Source organism: Hypomesus nipponensis, chromosome 2 (assembly GCF_054491055.1).
Source record: "Hypomesus nipponensis isolate SF chromosome 2, ASM5449105v1, whole genome shotgun sequence".
Classification (NCBI taxonomy): Eukaryota; Metazoa; Chordata; class Actinopteri; order Osmeriformes; family Osmeridae; genus Hypomesus; species Hypomesus nipponensis.
This window is the reverse complement of record NC_140362.1, coordinates 22,425,182-22,444,183: the sequence shown is the minus strand read 5'-3', so window position 1 is coordinate 22,444,183 and position 19,002 is coordinate 22,425,182. Positions and strand designations below refer to the sequence as shown.

General features: G+C 50.8%; 3 protein-coding genes across 5 annotated transcripts; 1 reads left to right on the top strand and 2 right to left on the bottom strand.

The window, feature by feature from the left end:
- On the top strand, positions 1-8,674 carry chrnb2 (cholinergic receptor, nicotinic, beta 2; the record flags this gene model as incomplete). The annotated part of the gene is made up of 5 exons (XM_084671413.1): positions 1-153; positions 340-384; positions 2,568-2,677; positions 4,186-5,308; positions 6,657-8,674. Coding segments are annotated over 5 exons (1,584 nt in total), but the record flags the coding sequence as incomplete, so codon positions are not given.
- Positions 8,675-10,684: 2,010 nt separating this feature from the next.
- s100t (S100 calcium binding protein T) lies at positions 10,685-13,636 on the bottom strand. 3 transcript variants are annotated; one of them, XM_084671383.1, is made up of 4 exons: positions 13,231-13,636; positions 12,988-13,114; positions 11,454-11,616; positions 10,685-11,288 (listed from the first exon to the last, which is right to left on the bottom strand). In XM_084671383.1, the coding sequence occupies exons 2-4, from the start codon at positions 13,032-13,034 to the stop codon at positions 11,127-11,129; spliced, it is 372 nt and encodes a 123-aa protein (XP_084527509.1). In that variant the 5' UTR covers positions 13,035-13,114; positions 13,231-13,636; the 3' UTR covers positions 10,685-11,126. The 3 variants fall into 3 exon arrangements, with proteins under 3 accessions (XP_084527509.1, XP_084527526.1, XP_084527518.1); XM_084671400.1 differs by lacking the exons at positions 12,988-13,114; positions 13,231-13,636 and adding an exon at positions 12,556-12,599; XM_084671392.1 differs by lacking the exons at positions 12,988-13,114; positions 13,231-13,636 and adding an exon at positions 11,898-12,324.
- A 755-nt stretch (positions 13,637-14,391) lies between these two features.
- LOC146301668 (protein S100-A13) lies at positions 14,392-18,867 on the bottom strand. Its single transcript, XM_084669001.1, has 4 exons — positions 18,718-18,867; positions 17,553-17,624; positions 15,862-15,983; positions 14,392-14,911 (listed from the first exon to the last, which is right to left on the bottom strand). The coding sequence occupies exons 2-4, from the start codon at positions 17,575-17,577 to the stop codon at positions 14,753-14,755; spliced, it is 306 nt and encodes a 101-aa protein (XP_084525127.1). The 5' UTR covers positions 17,578-17,624; positions 18,718-18,867; the 3' UTR covers positions 14,392-14,752.
- Positions 18,868-19,002: the final 135 nt, after the last annotated feature.

The window sequence follows — 19,002 nt, the reverse complement described above, 5'->3', positions numbered from 1 at the left end:
TTTACAGTCAGCCTTGGGGCGGACACCGAGGAGCGGTTGGTGGAGCATCTGTTAAACCCCGCCCACTATAACAAGCTGATCCGACCGGCGACTAATGGCTCTGAGTTGGTGACCGTCCAACTTATGGTTTCATTAGCTCAGCTTATCAGCGTGGTGAGATAGACTGTCTGTGTCTGTGTCTGTGTCTGTGTCTGTGTCTGTGTCTGTGTCTGTGTCTGTGTCTGTGTCTGTGTCTGTGTCTGTGTCTGTGTCTGTCTGTCTGACTGTCTGACTGTCTGTCTGACTTTCTGACTGACTGACTGTCTGTCTGTCTGTCTGTCTCTCCTTGTGTGTCCGCAGCATGAGAGAGAGCAGATCATGACCACCAACGTCTGGTTGACACAGGTGAGTTGCACTCTTCATCCCCCCTTTCTACACTGTCTCATTTTCTGGAGGCGATGGGGGGTAGTGGGGGGTGGAGGCGATGGGGGTGATGTAGGGTGGAGGTGATGGGGGGTGATGGGGGGTGGAGGTGATGTGGGTGATGGGGGTGATGGGGGGTGGAGGTGATGGGGGGTGGAGGTGATGGGGGGTGGTGGGGGGTGGAGGTGATGGGGGTGATGGGGGGTGGAGGTGATGGGGGGTGGTGGGGGTGGAGGGGGTGGAGGTGATGGGGGGTGATGGGGGGTGGAGGTGATGGGGGGTGGTGGGGGTGGAGGGGGTGGAGGTGATGGGGGGTGATGGGGGGTGGAGGTGATGGGGGTGATGGGGGGTGGAGGTGATGGGGGGTGGTGGGGGTGGAGGGGGTGGAGGTGATGGGGGGTGGAGGTGATGGGGGGTGATGGGGGGTGGAGGTGATGGGGGTGATGGGGGGTGGAGGTGATGGGGGTGGAGGTGATGGGGGCAGAGAGGGTCATGACCTCCTCTTTACTCTAAATGTTCTGGCTCTGGTTGTCCACAGCTGGGGCTTTGTATAGCTGACCAGGCAGGTACACACACACACACACACACACTTACACAGCTGTGGATGTTATATGTGGGGCTGGATGACCCAGCTGGCAACCTGGGTATGGACAAAATGTGCAACTTTTTCTCTCTTCCAAAAAACAACAAGCATTATTTATGGTGTGTGCTGTGTGAGAGATGCAGCAGAGAGCCAAGTGAGGAAAGTTTGAAAGAGAGTCTGATATTTACGGCGTGTCAGTGGGTGATGAGAAGGCATCAGGGTTTTATCCTTCATGTGAAGGATCCAAGGGCGTCTGGGCAGACAGAGATGCTCCCCTACAACAGGCCATAATAACCCATCATCGCCATGGTGCCGACATGGCGATGACTCCTCCTCACAGAGGAGTCATCATCAACGCTGGAGGAAGTACTGAAGTATAGTAAATGTACAAGTGCCCAGGAAACAATCAACAATCCTACTTCATTAAAAGTAAAAAGCACTTACTTTTAAATTAACTTTAAGTAAAAGTACTCAGGCAATGGGCTGTCTCTCAGTGTCCAGGCTGATAAAGAATGCAGACATAGCTACTGGTAATACTTATGCCTCTACAGATGTCACTACTAATAATTATTATAAGCAACAACATGTGTTTATTGGAAAGGTTGGTGTACTTATTGTGCTAATATTCAAAAGTCAGGGACATTAACTTAGCATAGCAAGAACTCCGCTTACCTCGACATGCTTCTTTAAATTTGAAGGCAAATTCTTGAAGGCTAGCAACTCCTTTTTTGAGGGAGATAGGAAATGCATTGAAACCTCCACGAGTCATTCTGTCATGGCTGTTTCTCATTCTTGGGGCCTTTGAACTCGAACGTATTCATATACATTACGTCCATATTTTTGTGTTGGCAACATTTTGGCGAAACCGTGTCCATAAAATGTAACAAGTAACGACACATATTGTAGAAATGTAGTGGAGTAAAAGTATAGATAATAGCTGCAAAAGGTAATGGAGTAAAAGTAAAAAGTATGCACGATGATTCTTACTTAAGTAAAGTACAGACGCGTAAAAATGTACTTAAGTACAGTAACAAAGTAAAAATACTTTGTTACATTCCACCACTGGTCTTGATCAGGGTCATCATGACTCCGCCCCTAACTGCCTTGCATAGCTCAGAGAACACTGCAGGAAAGACCCCACAATACAGTCCATGTGCATTACAGGGTTTAAGTTTACACACACACACACACACACACTCACACACACACAAACGCACACAGACACCTTTCCAGAGAGATTTTAATCAGGGTGAATGGGTGGGAGTTTATGATTAAATGTGTTTTAACGGCCGCGGTGTGTGGGCTGTGTGCAGTGCCTCTATGTTGCCTTCACTGATGCAGGGCATCATCGCAGTGAGCATCACCAGGCTGAGCTCTCCATGGCCCATCAGATCAACTCTGGGGTATTCAAGCTGACAGAGAGACAGAGACAGACAGAAGTCTCTCTTGGCCTGGCCCAGAAACTTCCTGTCTAGGCTGTGTGTGTTGTGATTGGTCTAAGGGATTCCATGTGTGAGCTGTGTGTGTTGTGATTGGTCTAAGGGATTCCATGTGTGAGCTGTGTGTGTTGTGATTGGTGCAGGAGTGGCAGGACTATCGTCTGACGTGGGCCCCGGAGGACTTTGATGGAATGCTGAAGGTCAGGCTGCCTTCCAAACACATCTGGCTGCCTGACGTCGTGCTGTACAACAAGTGAGTCACTTTCCCTCCTCTCACACATACACACACACAAACGTGCACACAAACACACACAGGCACACACACAAACTCAGACAGCTTCTTCAAACACTAAAACACCGCAGTGAACACAAACAGGTATATATATGAGTTTATAGTATGTTATATCAGCTGCTAAAGCTGTGTTTTCGTCCGATCCTTGAGGCTGTTCCAGAGATTCATCCCTGCGTGTGTTGTGGCTCTGCCCACACTGGCTACCCCGTGCCTGTCGCTATAGTGACCTGTCCCCTTCGCTGTCCCTCGAGTCTGACAGCTCGCTGAGTGAAAGACGCATGTCCATCACGCATGAATGGATATGCTACTGTCAACTACGCCCCATGACTCCCCCTACACACACCCCATCTCCTCCCTCCCCCGTGGTGAGGGCAGAGCAGTGAGTGAAGCAGCTCTACTCCCCCAGAGTGAGGGCAGAGCAGTGAGTGACCTGAAGACCCAGCCTATAGGAGAGGAGAGGCCCAGCCTATAAGGCAGATCCTTGTTTTGCCAGACATCCATCATGCTGGACAGTGAGTGATGTAAACAGCTTCCAGGTCAGACCATGTACATGGAAAAAGTGCGTCTGGGTTTCATGTAAACTATCTCATCAGCTCCCTGCCATCCGTCTGACCTTCTCTTGTTTCCTTCCATCTCCGCCTGACTAAATATCCCTGAGAAGATGAGCAGCTGAAGACCTGCGGCTGACAGCCTCTGTTCCCCCGCCACGCCCCCATGTTCACCCCACCTCACACAAACCCCAACCTCTGCTACACACACCTCCACCCACACCAAGTCTTACCTGTGCCCTCTCGCACACACACTTCTTCAGATGTGAACCTCTTAAGATACTCACACAAACACACACACACCGACATCTAACCCTAGATCCTGAATGCTTCTGGTGACCCTCCGTCTCTCTGACCTCATGTCCCCTACCTGACCTCTGACCTCATGTCTCCTACCTGACCTCTGACCTCATGTCTCCTACCTGACCTCTGACCTCATGTCTCCTACCTGACCCGAGGCATGTCACTCCTGTCCGTGTTACCTGTCCAAGGCGTGTGCGTTCAGACGCGTGTTTGCTGCTCTTCATCTGTGTGTGTGGAAGCCTTGTGGAAGCCGTGTGGAAGCCGTGTGGAAGCCGTGTGGAAGCCATGTGGAAGCTGCGTGGAAGCCGTGTGTTACCGGAGCTCCCTGACGCCCGTCACACCTGCTCCTAGTTGACCTTCTGTCTTCATTACGCTGCGTGTGTGTGTTGCTGCGTGTGTGTGTGTGTTGCTGCGTGTGTGTGTGTGACACCTTATCTAGCTGACTGTAACTGAAGACTAATCTTCAGCCCTAGTCCTCACTGTCCCTGTCAGAGTGATGTGTGTCTATAATGAGCCTGGGGTAGAATACTGGAACATAAGGAAAAGGGAAAATGGAGGTATGTAGACAAGGAACCTATAAGGCTGTATGATCTCTCCTTCTCCTACCCCCCCTCCCAGCGCTGACGGGATGTACGAGGTGTCGTTCTACTCCAACGCCGTGGTCTCTCACGACGGCAGCATCTTCTGGCTGCCCCCGGCCATCTACAAGTCAGCCTGCAAGATCGAGGTGAAGCACTTCCCCTTCGACCAGCAGAACTGCACCCTGCGCTTCCGCTCCTGGACGTACGACCGCACCGAGATCGACCTGGTGCTGCGCACTGACGTGGCCAGCATGGACGACTTCACGCCCAGCGGGGAGTGGGACATCATCGCCCTGCCCGGCCGCCGCAACGAGAACCCGGCAGACCCCACCTACGTAGACATCACCTACGACTTTGTGATCAGGAGGAAGCCGCTGTTCTACACCATCAACCTGATCATCCCCTGCGTCCTCATCACCTCCCTGGCCATCCTGGTGTTCTACCTGCCCTCCGACTGCGGGGAGAAGATGACCCTGTGCATCTCTGTCCTGCTGGCCCTCACCGTGTTCCTGCTCCTGATCTCCAAGATCGTCCCGCCCACCTCTCTGGACGTGCCCTTGGTGGGGAAGTACCTGATGTTCACCATGGTGCTGGTGACCTTCTCCATCGTGACCAGTGTGTGCGTGCTGAACGTGCACCACCGCTCCCCCACCACCCACACCATGCCTCCCTGGGTGAAGCTGGTGTTTCTCAACAAGCTCCCCGCTCTGCTCTTCATGCGCCAGCCCAGGAACACCTGTGAGCGTCAGCGGCTTCGCCAGCGCCGCAGAGCCCAGGAGAGGGAGGGGGAGCGGGGGGGCGAGGCCGGGGGGCTGATGGTGGGGCTGGGGCTGAAGGGGGGGGCGGGAGGGGGGGGTGCCGGGGTGTTTGGCAAGGAGAACAGCGATCCCTGCACCTGCTACGTGAACCGGGCCTCCGTCAAGCAGTTTGGGGGGGAGCTGGGGGGCGCCGCGGGAGGGGGGTCGCTGGATGGGCTGAACGGGCTGAGAGAGGGGCGGGAGGGGGGGGCAGGGAACCCCCCCCGGGGGAAGCAGGCTGGGGGGCCAGGCCCCGCCCTGACACAGGCCCTGCTGGGGCAGGCCTGTCCTGGCTTTGAGGAGGCTGTGGATGGGGTCCGCTTCATTGCCAATCACATGAAGAGTGAAGACGACGACCAGAGTGTGAGTATCTGTGCTCACCAGCAACATCACGCACCTTCTCACAGCACCCTACACAGCACCCTACACAGCACCCTGCACAGCACCCTACACAGCACCCTGCACAGCACCCTACACAGCACCCTGCACAGCACCCTACACAGCACCCTACACAGCACTCTGCACAGCACCCTGCACAGCACCCTGCACAGCACCCTACACAGCACCCTACACAGCACTCTGCACAGCACCCTGCACAGCACCCTACACAGCGCCCTACACAGCACTCTACACACCTCCGTACACAGCACCCTACACAGCACCGGTAGAGTTATTTAGAACTTCCACGTGAGAAACGAAGTTGACTGGCAGAGCAGGAATAAGAGAGACAGCAGAGTAAGAGAGACAGCAGAGTAAGAGAGACAGCAGAGTAAGAGAGACAGCCCAGCCTGTTCTAGGAGGCCCTGTGACGGACAGGGTGAGACTCTACAGGGTCTCCCTACAGGGTCTCCCTACAGGGTCTCTCTACGTCTGACAATAGTAGGGAAGGAGGCAGCCTTTCTCTTCTCCTCTGGGCATCCTGAGGGGAACACTGTCTCTCTCCCTCTCTCTCTCTCTCTCTCTCTCTCTCTCTCTCTCTCTCTCTCTCTCTCTCTCTCTCTCTCTCTCTCTCTCTCTCTCTCTCTCTCTCTCTCTCTCTCTCTCTCTCTCTCTCTCTCTGTCTCTGTCTCTGTCTCTGTCTCTGTCTCTCTCTCTCTCTCTCTCTCTCTCTCTCTCTCTCTCTCTCTCTCTCTCTCTCTCTCTCTCTCTCTCTCTCTCTCTCTTTGGCTCTCTCTGTCTCTCTTTGGCTCTCTCTGTCTCTCTTTGGCTCTCTCTGTCTCTCTTTGGCTCTCTCTGTCTCTCTTTGTCTCTCTCTGTCTCTCTCTCTCTCCTCCTCTTGATGAAATGAAAGAACCTGCGCAGCCCAGCGTAATTCTGTCCATGATCTCCATAGTTACCGCCTCGTCGCCATGCCGACCGGTTTTAAGCCCTCCTTCTCTCCCTATCGCAGTTCTCCCCCCCCTCCTCCCATGTCAGACCTCATCAGAGCTCTGTGGCTGAAGTCAGTCTCTGTTCATATTAACCTGTGGCCTCTCTATGAGTAGGTGAGAGGGGGAACCACAGAGGGAGAGAGAGAGAGAGAGAGAGAGAGAGAGAGAGAGAGAGAGAGAGAGAGAGAGAGAGAGAGAGAGAGAGAGAGAGAGAGAGAGAGAGAGAGAGAGAGAGAGAGAGAGAGAGAGAGAGAGAGAGAGAGAGAGAGAGAGAGGAGGAGGTTGTGTAACCAGTACTCTCCTGACCCTCCCTCTCCTTCCCTCCTCTGGCCGACCCACAGGTGAGCGAGGACTGGAAGTACGTTGCCATGGTGATCGATCGTCTGTTCCTGTGGATCTTTGTGTTCGTGTGTGTGTTCGGAACCGTGGGAATGTTCCTTCAGCCCCTCTTCCAGAACTACACCGCCAAGACCATCACCAGCACGTCGGGCTGACCAATCACAGGCACCCAGCAGCCCTGACGGACAGCTCCCCCGACCAATCAGCTCAGCAGGACAGGGGGAACATGGGTCATGTATTTGGGACTGGAAGAGGCTAGCAGCCTGTTACCTTTATATTAACTATTTTGCAAAAAAAATAAAAATATCAGCTTTTTTTCTTCTTCTGGAGAGAAGAGGACTGAGCAGGAAGTCGCTCAGAGCCCCTCTCCTTCAACTGGCCGACGCTCAGAGCCCCTCTCCTCTAACTGGCCCATTCACATGTGGCCCGCCTCCAACCGCCACAGACATCACCAATTGATTGATTGATCACCAAATGTGAGCCAATCAGAAACAAGCTGCAGGAATGGGTTTAAAGGTTCATATATGTCTTCTCCAAAAACACCTTATTCCATGAGCTGATACGACAGTATATTATATCACAGCGTATAGCAGATTACCACAGTATAGCGTTGAGTATATATTATTAGGATTTCTCTATGTGTTTGCCCTTAAGGGGCCTTAACCTACTAGAGAGGTTCTGGTGCAGTGAAGTATTGTTTGATTCTATAGATTAAACCAGAATGTGATGGTAACTGTACAACTCAGCCTGTGACGTAAACATGAACACAACATGTGTAGACGTGAAGTATATATATAGAGAATCTATATATATATAGAGAGAGAGAGGGAGAGAGAGAGGGAGAGAGAGAGACACACATAGTAGATAGGTCAGACAAAGTGAGGTAGAACACTGATTAGATGAGAGTAATGGGAGCAGGGGGGAAGATATCCGTGTGGGCTTGTGTCTGCTCAAGGTAGTGCAGCAGTTTGAGCCAAAGGTTCCAGTTGCAGTGCTGGCAGTGTAGATTCAGCCAGCCCAGAGGCAACTGACATGTTGACCCAACATGGAGGACACAGTGAGCTCTGCAGTCAGACTCAGAGACACAGAGCCAAGACAACACAGCAATCTGCAGATAAACACACTGCGGATGATGGACTGATAAACGCTTTTTCTTGTGAGAAAGAGGCTCATGTGTGTATTGATGTGTAATTGCACAATTTTGTTTAGTTTGTATCTGTCATTGCTGTGATTTAGTATCAGAGTAAGACAGGGTCTCACGGGTTCTCCTCTCTGTCTGTTCCCTCTCCTCTACCATGTCTTCTCTGCCCCCCCCCTCCTATCAGTCTGCCCAATCCTGGATTAACCCTTTTTGAAAACGATTATAACAAACATGTTAGCACGCAGGGTGTCTAGTTATCATAATAATGGACTCTTGTGTTTCTTTTATCAGATGATTTGTGGGATTGAGTGTGTGTGTGTGTGTGTGTGGGCACAGTGCATTATCACATCTGTCGGATGCAATGTGCCAGAGAGCGTACTTCCCTGGCTGACTCCCGCCCCCTTCCTCCCTCCCTCTCTTCCTCGCTCCATCCATCCTCCCTCCCTCTCTTCCTTGCTCCATCCATCCTCCCTCCCTCTCTTCCTCGCTCCATCCATCCTCCCTCCCTCTCTTCCTCGCTCCATCCATCCTCCCTCCCTCTCTTCCTCGCTCCATCCGTCCATGGGTATATGCAGTTCAGGCATTAATTCTAATTAGAATAACGACCTACCTACTTACCGCCTCAGTGTACCAGTCGTTTTCCTCTCCTCCACTCTCAGTCCATCTCCTCCTCATCCCTCTTCCTCCACACCATCATCCCTACTCAGAGAGAGACAGAAGAGGAGAGACAACGAGAGGAGGGGAGAGAGAAAGCGAGGGGTAGAGAGAGAGAAAGCGAGGGGTAGAGAGAGAGAAAGCGAGGGGTAGAGAGAGAGAAAGCGAGGGGTAGAGAGAGAGAAAGCGAGGGGTAGAGAGAGAGAAAGCGAGGGGTAGAGAGAGAGAAGGACAAGGACAGGAGGAGAGGGAGAGGGGTAGAGAGAGAGAGGAGGAGAGGGAGAGGGGGAGAGGGAGAGGGGGAGAGAGAGAGGGGTAGAGGGAGAGGGGGACAGGGAGAGGAGGAGAGAGAGAGGGGTAGAGGGAGAGGGGGAGAGGGAGAGGGGGAGAGAGAGAGGGGTAGAGGGAGAGGGGGACAGGGAGAGGGGGAGAGAGAGAGGGGTAGAGGGAGAGGGGGAGAGGGGGAGAGAGAGAGGGGTAGAGGGAGAGGGGGAGAGAGAGAGGGGGAGAGGAGGATTCACCTCCAGATGGTTAGTAACAATGATCTTGCTCCACCCTGATCTGGGGCCCCTTTGTTCGTTTGTGGATTTCTGAAGCCTAGCTGGGCCCCAGGGGCTGGGGGCAGGTGGATGGGAGCAGGGGGCTGGGGGCTGGGGGCTGGGGGCAGGGGGCTGGGGGCTGGGGGCTGGGGGCTGGGGGCAGGGGGCAGGGGGCAGGGGGCAGGGGGCAGGGGGCTGGGGGCAGGGGGCTGGGGTAGGATGAGTCAGACTCACCCAGGATCACCTGCTGGTGTGAGAAGCCCATCACAGACCTGAGAAACTGACAAGTGCAAGAGGGTTGTTGGTTTGTTTCTCTTGCATCTATTAGCTATCCTGGGCTCCCCCTCCCCCTTCTCTCCCCCTATCCTTGAATCCACCCCATCTTTCACCCCCCCCCCCCCTCTCTGCTCCCATGAATATCTCATCCAGTCCAATAAAGGTTGTAGGTTCAGTTCAAGACTGTTTCTGCTGTGTTTTTCTAAAACAATCACACATACATGCATTGATGCATTAATGCTGCTGAAATTCCCACACATTCTGTACTGTTAGTCCATCCATCCAATATTGTATATAGGTGAATTTTGGCTGTTGGTTGCATATTTTCTGACACAGAATTACTTTTTTCGTGGAAAATCATTCAGTAATAGTTAATTGGATAACATTTTAATATTAAAATGTATTACACATTTCACTGACAGTATTCAATAGGTTTATGTTTGGAGGATTACAGTTCAAAATATTTGAATTTAAAAGGACATGACAGTTCAAAGTAGGTCAATAAACAACAGGTGCATCTTGTTGACTACAGTAGCATAATAGCGACCAATCCCTGCACTGCCTCACTGAAGATGTGTTATAAAATATTATTTTATTGTTATTTTCTTGTGGGTCACACATTCTGACAGCCGTCAGAAATGGTGACCTCTGTGGTAATGGCTCTATGATGACTCTAAATCGGAGAAAATGGCTCCAGATCAGTATGAATTGATGAAATAACTACCCCAAACGATCTTTCGAAGTTTTAATACCTTTGGGAAGCAGTTAGAGTGGGAACAAACATTCCAAAAAAATATTATTTTATTGTTATTTTTTTGTGGGTCACACATTCTGACGGCCATCAGAAATGGTGACCTCTGTTGTAATGGCTCTATGATGACTCTAAATCGGAGAAAATGGCTCCAGATTAGTATGAATTGATGAAATAACTGCCCCAAACCATCTTTTGAAGTTTCAATACCTTTGGGAAGCAGTTAGAGTGGGTCTGGCCGTTAATGCAAGGTAATGATCAGGTAATGTGGACATTTTAAATATCTTGTGGCCCTTTTTTCCTTTTATCATTTATTCCTATTCTGGATTAAAAAAAGTCCCGACCATAAAGACAGGAAGGTTTTTCTCAGTTTTTCCTGGCAGTAACGCAGAGCTGTCGACCTCACGTCAACGTGTTTTTCTTTACCGCCATCTAGTGGCCGAGGTATGTACTGTCAGCAGGGGACGTTAAAACGCCTACGACAGTATTTGTCACTGATCACGGTTCTGTCCCGAGCCTGACGTGCCCTCAGGATGAGACACTCAGTGGAGCAGCAGCTGATCCTGGATCTGAACACGAGACCTACCAGGACACCAGCTCAGCGATGCGCTCAGACCAGACACACGAGATCAAAACAGTCCTCAAACCAACGTTTGATTAAACGTCATGTTTATTTTATCGAGGAGGAACAGTTTAACCACGAATTAAGAAAAAGAAGTTACAAAATGAATGAAAAGCAAGAGAGACATTTAATATCGTATATTCACATGTTCAACAATAACTGTTATTGATGATGATGTCAACTCCATATTTTCACTCTGGAATAATGACAGTTTGGTTTGATAAGACAGCCCACACAAATACACTACAGTCTAGTGTACTCTCCTCAGGTGTGTGTGTGCATGTGAGTGAGTGTGTGTGTGTGTGTGTGTGTGTGTGTGTGTGTGTGTGTGTGTGTGGTGGTAGTAACAAGCCAAGGCAGGGCTAAAGGACAATATACTTCTCTCCATCACCCTCTCAACTTCTTCCACTGATGTGTTCAATATCGTGTGTGTTTGTGTTTACTTGTGTCAGTGTGTGTGTTTGTGTGTGCCGGTGTGTGAGTGTGTGTTCACTTCTTCTCTCCCTTATCGTTGTACTCTAGGAAGAAGTCGTTGCAGGCGACGGTCAGCGCTCCGACCAGGATGATGAACTCAGTGAAGTCCACCTCGCCGTCGTTGTTTGAATCCAAGTCTCCCATTACCTTGTCCACTGCCTCTTTATCCTGGGCATTCTGCACACACACACACACACACACACACACACACACACACACGTACTGTTTGTACTGCATGTGTGTGAGAGTGAGAAAAAGAGAGAGATGTGGCGAGTGTGTGTGTGTGTGTGTGTGTGTGTGTGTGTCTAGGTGAGTCAGATGAGCCGGCAGACGGCTGCTCACCCCGAGGTAGTTCCCCAGCTCCTGGGTGAGCATCTCCTTCAGCTCAGCTCGGCTCAGCGTGTACTTGTCCCCCTCGTTGCCGGAGTACTTGTGGAACGTCTGGATCATCAGCTGCATGGCGTTCTCCAGGGTAGACGAGTTCTCAGAGTTGGGCATCGACATGCTGCAGAACAGGAGAGACAGTCACACACTCACTGCTGTTGTCTGTGTTGACAGTGTGCAGGGGTATCTGTCCATGGCTCAGTCAACCCGCCCTCACACACACTACACACACACCCTCACACACATACACACACACCCTCACACACATACAGACACACATCCATCCATGCACTAAGCAGTCTCCTAGTAGGAGTGACTCCCAGTCACTGACATAAGGTCACCTCCTCATTCATCCACTAATGTTTCAGATAAGTCAGTTAGATGGTGAAGCTGACCCCAGACCTGCTCTCTGAAGGGAAGCAGGAGCAGACAGGATACATGAGCTGATGAGAGTGAAACTCTAAACTGGTGAAACCTCCAGACCAGTTCAGGGTGAGGAGCTGGGAGGAGGAAGAGGAGGAGGGGGTGGAGAAGGAGAAGAGGAGGGGGGAGGAGGAGGAGGAGAAAAGGAGGAGGAGGAGGGAGAGGGAGAGGGGGAGTGGGAGGAGGAGGTGGAGAGGGCAACCCGAGCTGGCCTCTTCTGCTCCTCCTGGATGGACAGGAAACAGGTGTTACCCAGGAGACAGGTGTTACCCAGGAGACAGGTGTTACCCAGGAGATCACGGTTAGAGGGTCACCGTGAACCTCCAGTAGGACCTCTAGTTCTTGTGAGCAGGAGGAGAGAGGGATGTGGAGGAAAGAGGACAGAACGTGAGAGATCCAGACAGAGTATGCAAAGAGCCGGAACATGCAGCCAAACAGACCTCCTCAACACAGATAGAATAAGGAGCAATCTTGTTGTAGCTCTAGAGAACCCACAGCTGTCTAAAAGCTTCCGTTTGCTACTATTAGCAGCCATGGTGCTGTTTCTTAAGGAGCTTTCATTCAGAGTAGGTCTAGCTCTGGATATGATCACCATCCCCCCTCACACTCCATCCCTCTGTCATCCTCTCTTTCTTACCTGAGTGAAGGATGAGTGCTGCTGGCTGTGCTGCTGGGACAGAAAACCACTAACAAAGACTGGTGCGGAGGACGTGACCAACAGCATCTTAAATACTTGTCTCTCTCCACCCACTCCCTCTCTCCCCTCCTCCTCCTCTCTCAGCATCCCTCCCTCTTTCCACCTGTTACTCCTTACCTCCCTCCCATCCCCCCCATCTCCTCTCCTCATATCTGTTTACGCTGTGGATATCTGCAACCCAGTTGACACCTCACCAACCCCCCCCCCCCCCCCTCCGCACCAACGCTACCAATCCTGGAACCTTGGTATAGGCCCTCCTCACCTGTTATTCACTTTTACAGTAGATGTGACAGAACAGTGTTTTAACAGTCAAGAAAGAGGAGAAAGAGAGAATATGAGGTAATATGTCAATCTCTTATTTAGGAGAAATACCTTGGCTTTTGACACAGAGGCACTCTCTGGTTTGGCTGGTTTGGCATCGTGTAAAAACCAGACTATAATCAGGATCATGAGAACGAAAGTTGCCATGGAGCTCCTTAGCAACAGACAGGGAGAGGAGCTGAAAGAGGGGAGAGTCAGAGGGTCATTTTCTGTCTCCCTATGAAGTTCCCACTCTCGTTTGCGAGGCTTGTCCTGGCTACAACAAAGCACTGGTGCGTAGAACGTATCACTTACTCTGTCACAGTGGAGCAGCCTAGCAGGAGCGGGGCAGTATGGAGCCCAGGAGGAGATCTGGGATGAGCTGCAGGAGACACACACACAGAACCTCCATGCATGCAGTGTGTTTGCCTGAACGTGCACGTGTGTGTGTGTGTGTGTGTCTGACCCTGTAAAAGGTAAGATCATACCTGATACAGTGTCACAGGGATTTGTGTTGGATTATCTGGATGAAGTCAACACACATGCACACGCACACACACACACACGCACACACGCACACACATGTCAGGCAAGCTCTCTTTTGCTCTCCCCCACACACACACTAAATACAAACAGATAAAATAAGGAAACTGTTGGACAAAATGAAAACCTACAACAAACACATGGAAACAGGAAGGCAACGCTGAAGCAGTCCTACATGACAGACAGACTCACAGACTGTGTCACATGACGCCTCTGTTAAGATGTACACAGTAACAGTATACAGTTATCTGCCGATACACCCAAGGAAGTTCTGAGTGCATCCCCTTGTTCATCCGACCGGGGCTGGATATAGAGTTGCAGTGTGGTGGTGTGTGTGGAGGGAGGGAGGGAGGGCACCATGTGTATACTGTGTGTGTGGAGGGAGGGAGGGAGGGCACCATGTGTATACTGTGTGTGTGGAGGGAGGGAGGGCACCATGTGTATACTGTGTGTGTGGAGGGAGGGAGGGCACCATGTGTATACTGTGTGTGTGTGGAGGGAGGGAGGGAGGGCACCATGTGTATACTGTGTGTGTGTATCATTGCAGTCCGCAGGTTCCAACAGAAAGGGGAGTGTATGTGTCAGTGTCTGGTTTCAATATGCTGATGTGTTCCAGTGATCGGAGGGTGACCGTGGCACATGACCATATTCAGAGGCCCTGCTGGGAGGCCCTGGGTATGAGGGGGGGGGGGGGGGGGCAGGTGAGGCCAGGGAGATGACCTTAACCCCTCCCAGGCCTGGCCGAGTCCTGAACCCAAAACAAGCCACTGGCTTCATGGCTCTTAAGACAGATGTGAGTTTGGAACCCGTTCTGTTAACTCCCTCTTCTAAGAACAAAGTTCGAACTGGAAGAAAAAAAGGTCACCTCATTTAAAGACTCTTTATCAATTTGTCATGTGTATGCTGTATAGAAATGGTCAAAACAGGTGGAGCTGTTTTGAATATGAAAACTTTATTGGTCAATGTTTTTGAACAGTGACTGGTCTGCATACTGGTTGTATTGTGTTTCTCAGTGTAGACATGAACGTGTCATGGATGACCCAGACCACACCTGCACAGGCGTCAGAACACGATGGCTCCCCAAAGATGGCATGTTTGTTTCATACATGTGTTTTACAGGAAGTATATGAATATTAGGTGTAGTGTATGTGTTTAGTGTGTGTAGTGTATGTGTTTTACAGGATGTGTATGTGCATTATGTGTAGTGTAAACTGAGCATTGGTTAGTTAGGCAGAGACTGACATGCACAGTAGGAGTGCTGTCCGGCTCCACAGTGATGGATCCCCAAGACGGTCTAGGAAGCAACATTGGTATTGTCTCCCATCCTTTGCTGGCTTAAGTTTTTGGCCAGGTAGCCAATCAGAGTGAGGTATTCCGGGAAGCTGACCTTCCCGTCACTGTTTTCGTCCAATCCCATTCGCATTTCTTTCAAAGCAGAGGAACTATTTGTACCCTGGGAGAAGAAGGGGGAGGGGAAGAGAGACGGAGATCAAACATGCAGCATCGATCTATAATACATGTGCAAGGGATGTGTGAAAGAAAATTCTAGCTGGACTGTGTAGATTTGAAGATGTGAGAGGGATGTGAGGGATGTGAGAGGGATGTGAGAGGGATGTGAGAGGGATGTGAGAGGGATGTGAGAGGGATGTGAGAGGGGATGTGAGGGATGTGAGAGGGATGTGAGAGGGATGTGAGAGGGGATGTGAGAGGGGATGTGAGGGATGTGAGAGGGATGTGAGAGGGATGTGAGAGGGGATGTGAGGGATGTGAGAGGGATGTGAGGGATGTGAGAGGGGATGTGAGGGATGTGAGAGGGATGTGAGAGGGGATGTGAGAGGGGATGTGAGGGATGTGAGAGGGGATGTGAGAGGGGATGTGAGAGGGGATGTGAGAGGGGATGTGAGAGGGGATGTGAGAGGGGATGTGAGAGGGGATGTGAGGGATGTGAGAGGGGATGTGAGAGGGGATGTGAGAGGGGATGTGAGGGATGTGAGAGGGATGTGAGAGGGGATGTGAGAGGGGATGTGAGGGATGTGAGAGGGGATGTGAGAGGGGATGTGAGAGGGATGTGAGAGGGGATGTGAGAGGGGATGTGAGGGATGTGAGAGGGGATGTGAGAGGGGATGTGAGGGATGTGAGAGGGGATGTGAGAGGGGATGTGAGAGGGGATGTGAGAGGGGATGTGAGAGGGGATGTGAGGGATGTGAGAGGGGATGTGAGAGGGATGTGAGCATGCACAGTTGTGATGTGGAAAACTTTCAGAACTCCAGAGCACTTCTGGTTTGAGGAGCAGGGGGGAAAGTGGGGCGAGAGAGGGAGGAGAGAGGGGGAGGGAGGAGAGAGGGGGAGGGAGGAGAGAGGGGAGAGAGCGGGGGGAGAGAGGGGAGAGAGAGGGAGGCTCACAGCTAATATCTGGCCCAGCTGTTTCTTCACCAGGCCATCGAAGGCTTTGCCCCCCAGGCTGGGCTTCCCCCCAGTGGACTTAGCGAACGTCCCCACCACGGTCCTGATAGCTGACTCCATTTCTGCCGGAAGGAAAAGAGAGGTGGACCTCAGATGCTGCTAACCGTTAATGAAGGACAGGTCCAGTCGACGTCCAGACAGACCCAAACTGAGGGGCTACCTCTGGGGAGGAGGGGATGATAACAGAGGAGACCTCGCCCATAGGGACAAGAAGATAAACAGAGAGATGATGGAGGGATGAGGGAGGGTGTTTAAAGTCAACTGATGGAGAGAAGAGGCTGGGGGAGACTGAGGGAAACACTGGAAGCTGTGACCTCTGGTGGGGGATACCTAATCCTCTGTGGCTTGTAGCAGGGCCATGTTAGTGCCCCTGGACATGCTGTGATATGACCATGTTAGTGCCCCTGGACATGCTGTGATATGACCATGTTAGTGCCCCTGGACATTCCAGCCCTTTGTTAATACGTGTCGTATATATGGTGTCGAGTTTGAATAATAATAGTTTATTTCTGTAGGAGGGAGTTTTACATTTACTGGGAAGAATTTGATCCTGTGATCTCCTGATTTAGCACTGAGCTATCCTAATGATAAACAGTGAGCCCGTAGTTAGCATGTGGGCGTGTCCTATGTCCTGTGGGCGTGTCCTATGTCCTGTGGCTGTCGTGGCTGAGGTCAGGATCACAGTGGGGATGACGTAGGGTGATGTTCAGATGACCTCAAGGTAATTCTAGAGTAAGGTAAATCTCCCATCTGACACGAAGGCCAAACCTCGGTAGTCTCTCTCTCTCTCTCTCTCTGTCTCTGTCTCTGTCTCTGTCTCTGTCTCTCTCTCTCTCTTTCTCTCTCTCTGTCTCTCTCTCTGTCTCTCTCAGGTATTGCATTAACCTAATTACTGGGCATGCAAGAGCTGTGGGCCGGCATCAGAGTCATGGATTCAGTTTCATATACAGCAGCTAACCCTACCCCCTGTAACACACACATGTAGAGAAGCAGCCCCCCCCCCTACACACACACACACACACACACCCTTTAAAAACAACACCTCATACACAGCACCTGTCATCATCAAGGTTCTCATGATTATTTGATGTGTCTTTACAGTCAGTGAGTCTCCTAAGCCAGCAGCAGGTCCTGAGCGCCACTACATGATTAACCCTTCAGCCAGGGAAGACACCGCAGGTGTGTGTGTCACGGTGTGGCCTTGTTGGCACTACATCAAAAAGATTGACAGGGACATGACTCCATTACCGTCTGTGCTGGTGACTGTGGAGATAAACAGGGGCTGTAATTATCAGGAGGTGAAACCAAACCAGGCTTAGATAAACCCAGGACCAGTCCACAGGCCACAAGGGGCTTCCAGACAGAACCAGGACAGGAAGAAGGAGAGCTGAACTTTTATCAAGGCTTGGGAGTCTAGAATTACAGTTGCATATAGAAAGCTTGGCTTTCAAGAGGCAGAGAATAGAAGGGTTGTAGGAGTAGGGACCTAACAAGCATGGAGTCGTCCATACCTGGACTGGTACCCACTGGTACCCGTGGGTTTATGGAAACCAGAGAAATGAACAGTTACCCGTGTTCTTTAGAACCTAAGACCACAGGGAGTAGGTGGATGTGTGGAATTTGCATTTCACCTGTGGGTTTATTTTCAGCTGCCATGATCTCTTCACTGAACTGGAACACTTCTTCTCCTGGGTAGGCTGTGCCTGCAAATACCCACAAAAGAACACCAAAGAAGCATGACATCGACTACTGGCAAAGCTGCCTATTTATATAAGACATACATATAATGATCTGCTACAGCTTTGTCAATGTCGACTTCCATTTACAATGTGGCTTCAGGACAGGGCCTTGATCGCACCTCGTCTTCAGGCTACAAGTCTGGGAATATGACCGCTATCCGGTGTAGTCCTACAAAATATGTCAGTTGTGTAGCACTTCAGTGTTTGTCTCCCCCTCCTACCGGGAATAATCCTGGGTTTCTCTGCTCACCTGGCCCACATATTTTATCCAAAAGACACTCATCTTTTGAAGGGGTCCAGCAGGGTCTAGCGGTGGAATGGTGAACTTTCAATCCTGCACTAGGTGTGACTACCTCGCTTCCTCAGCCTGTACCATCGTGCTCTAAAACCAACATATCTGTCATCGCCTCGAACAGCTGGGACAAGTCACTTCCCTCCCGTGCCATTACATACACCTGGGCTGCCATTCGACTCGCGCTACCGGAGTCTTATCATGACTTTAATAATACATGCTGATAAGAGCGGTGAACGAGCTGCCCTGGCAGCCGATGTACCGATTCCCGTGTTTTGACGCTAGCGGATTACCCTGAACGACTACCGGGCTGCCTGCTGTATTTCTTGTGTGAATGGGATCGGCGGGGGGGCGCCTGCGTCTCCCGGGTTTACATTTAGCCTAACTAATCCGTACGATTTGTTGAGTGGTCCCGAGGTAAGGCTGACATGGAGAACATGAATAAATAAAGGCGAGGACTCTGGTGTCTTCTGAAGTGTAAAGGGATTGAGGATTGGGTTACCGACAAGGACAATCCGATACCTGCGGCCAAAAGGCTAGGTAATCACAATAGAGTCGCCCGCAAGTTAGGCCTATTTAAAATTAATGACCTTTAGGAAGAAACTACCCATAACTGACATACATGATTATTAGTTTTGCGGAAAGAGCCATTTGTATCCATCAGTACAATAAAGTAGTAAGCAAATAAACTCAAGTGCAGGGAGAAGTTAGATCATTACACGAGTTGAGAACAATTGTAAAAAAAAAAGTGGACAGTTACCTCACCTTAATTAATAAGAAAAAGTCACTAGTGTGCACAATATCAGCTTTCGTTAGTAGATTTCTCCTCTCCCTTTTCTTAAGAGCGCAGACTTGATAAACCAGCAAAATGATCTCGCTTCCGCAATTCGATTTCCTTCAGACAACCTTTTTTGTAGTAGGGCGTGTGTCAGGGAAAGGAGGGGGATGAACAACGTCTTTGGAATGGAGCCGCTGTACCGGGAAGTGTTTCAGCGACGTTACCAAAACTGCTCTGTATTTGAGAAGAGTAAAAGACACACTTTACATGAA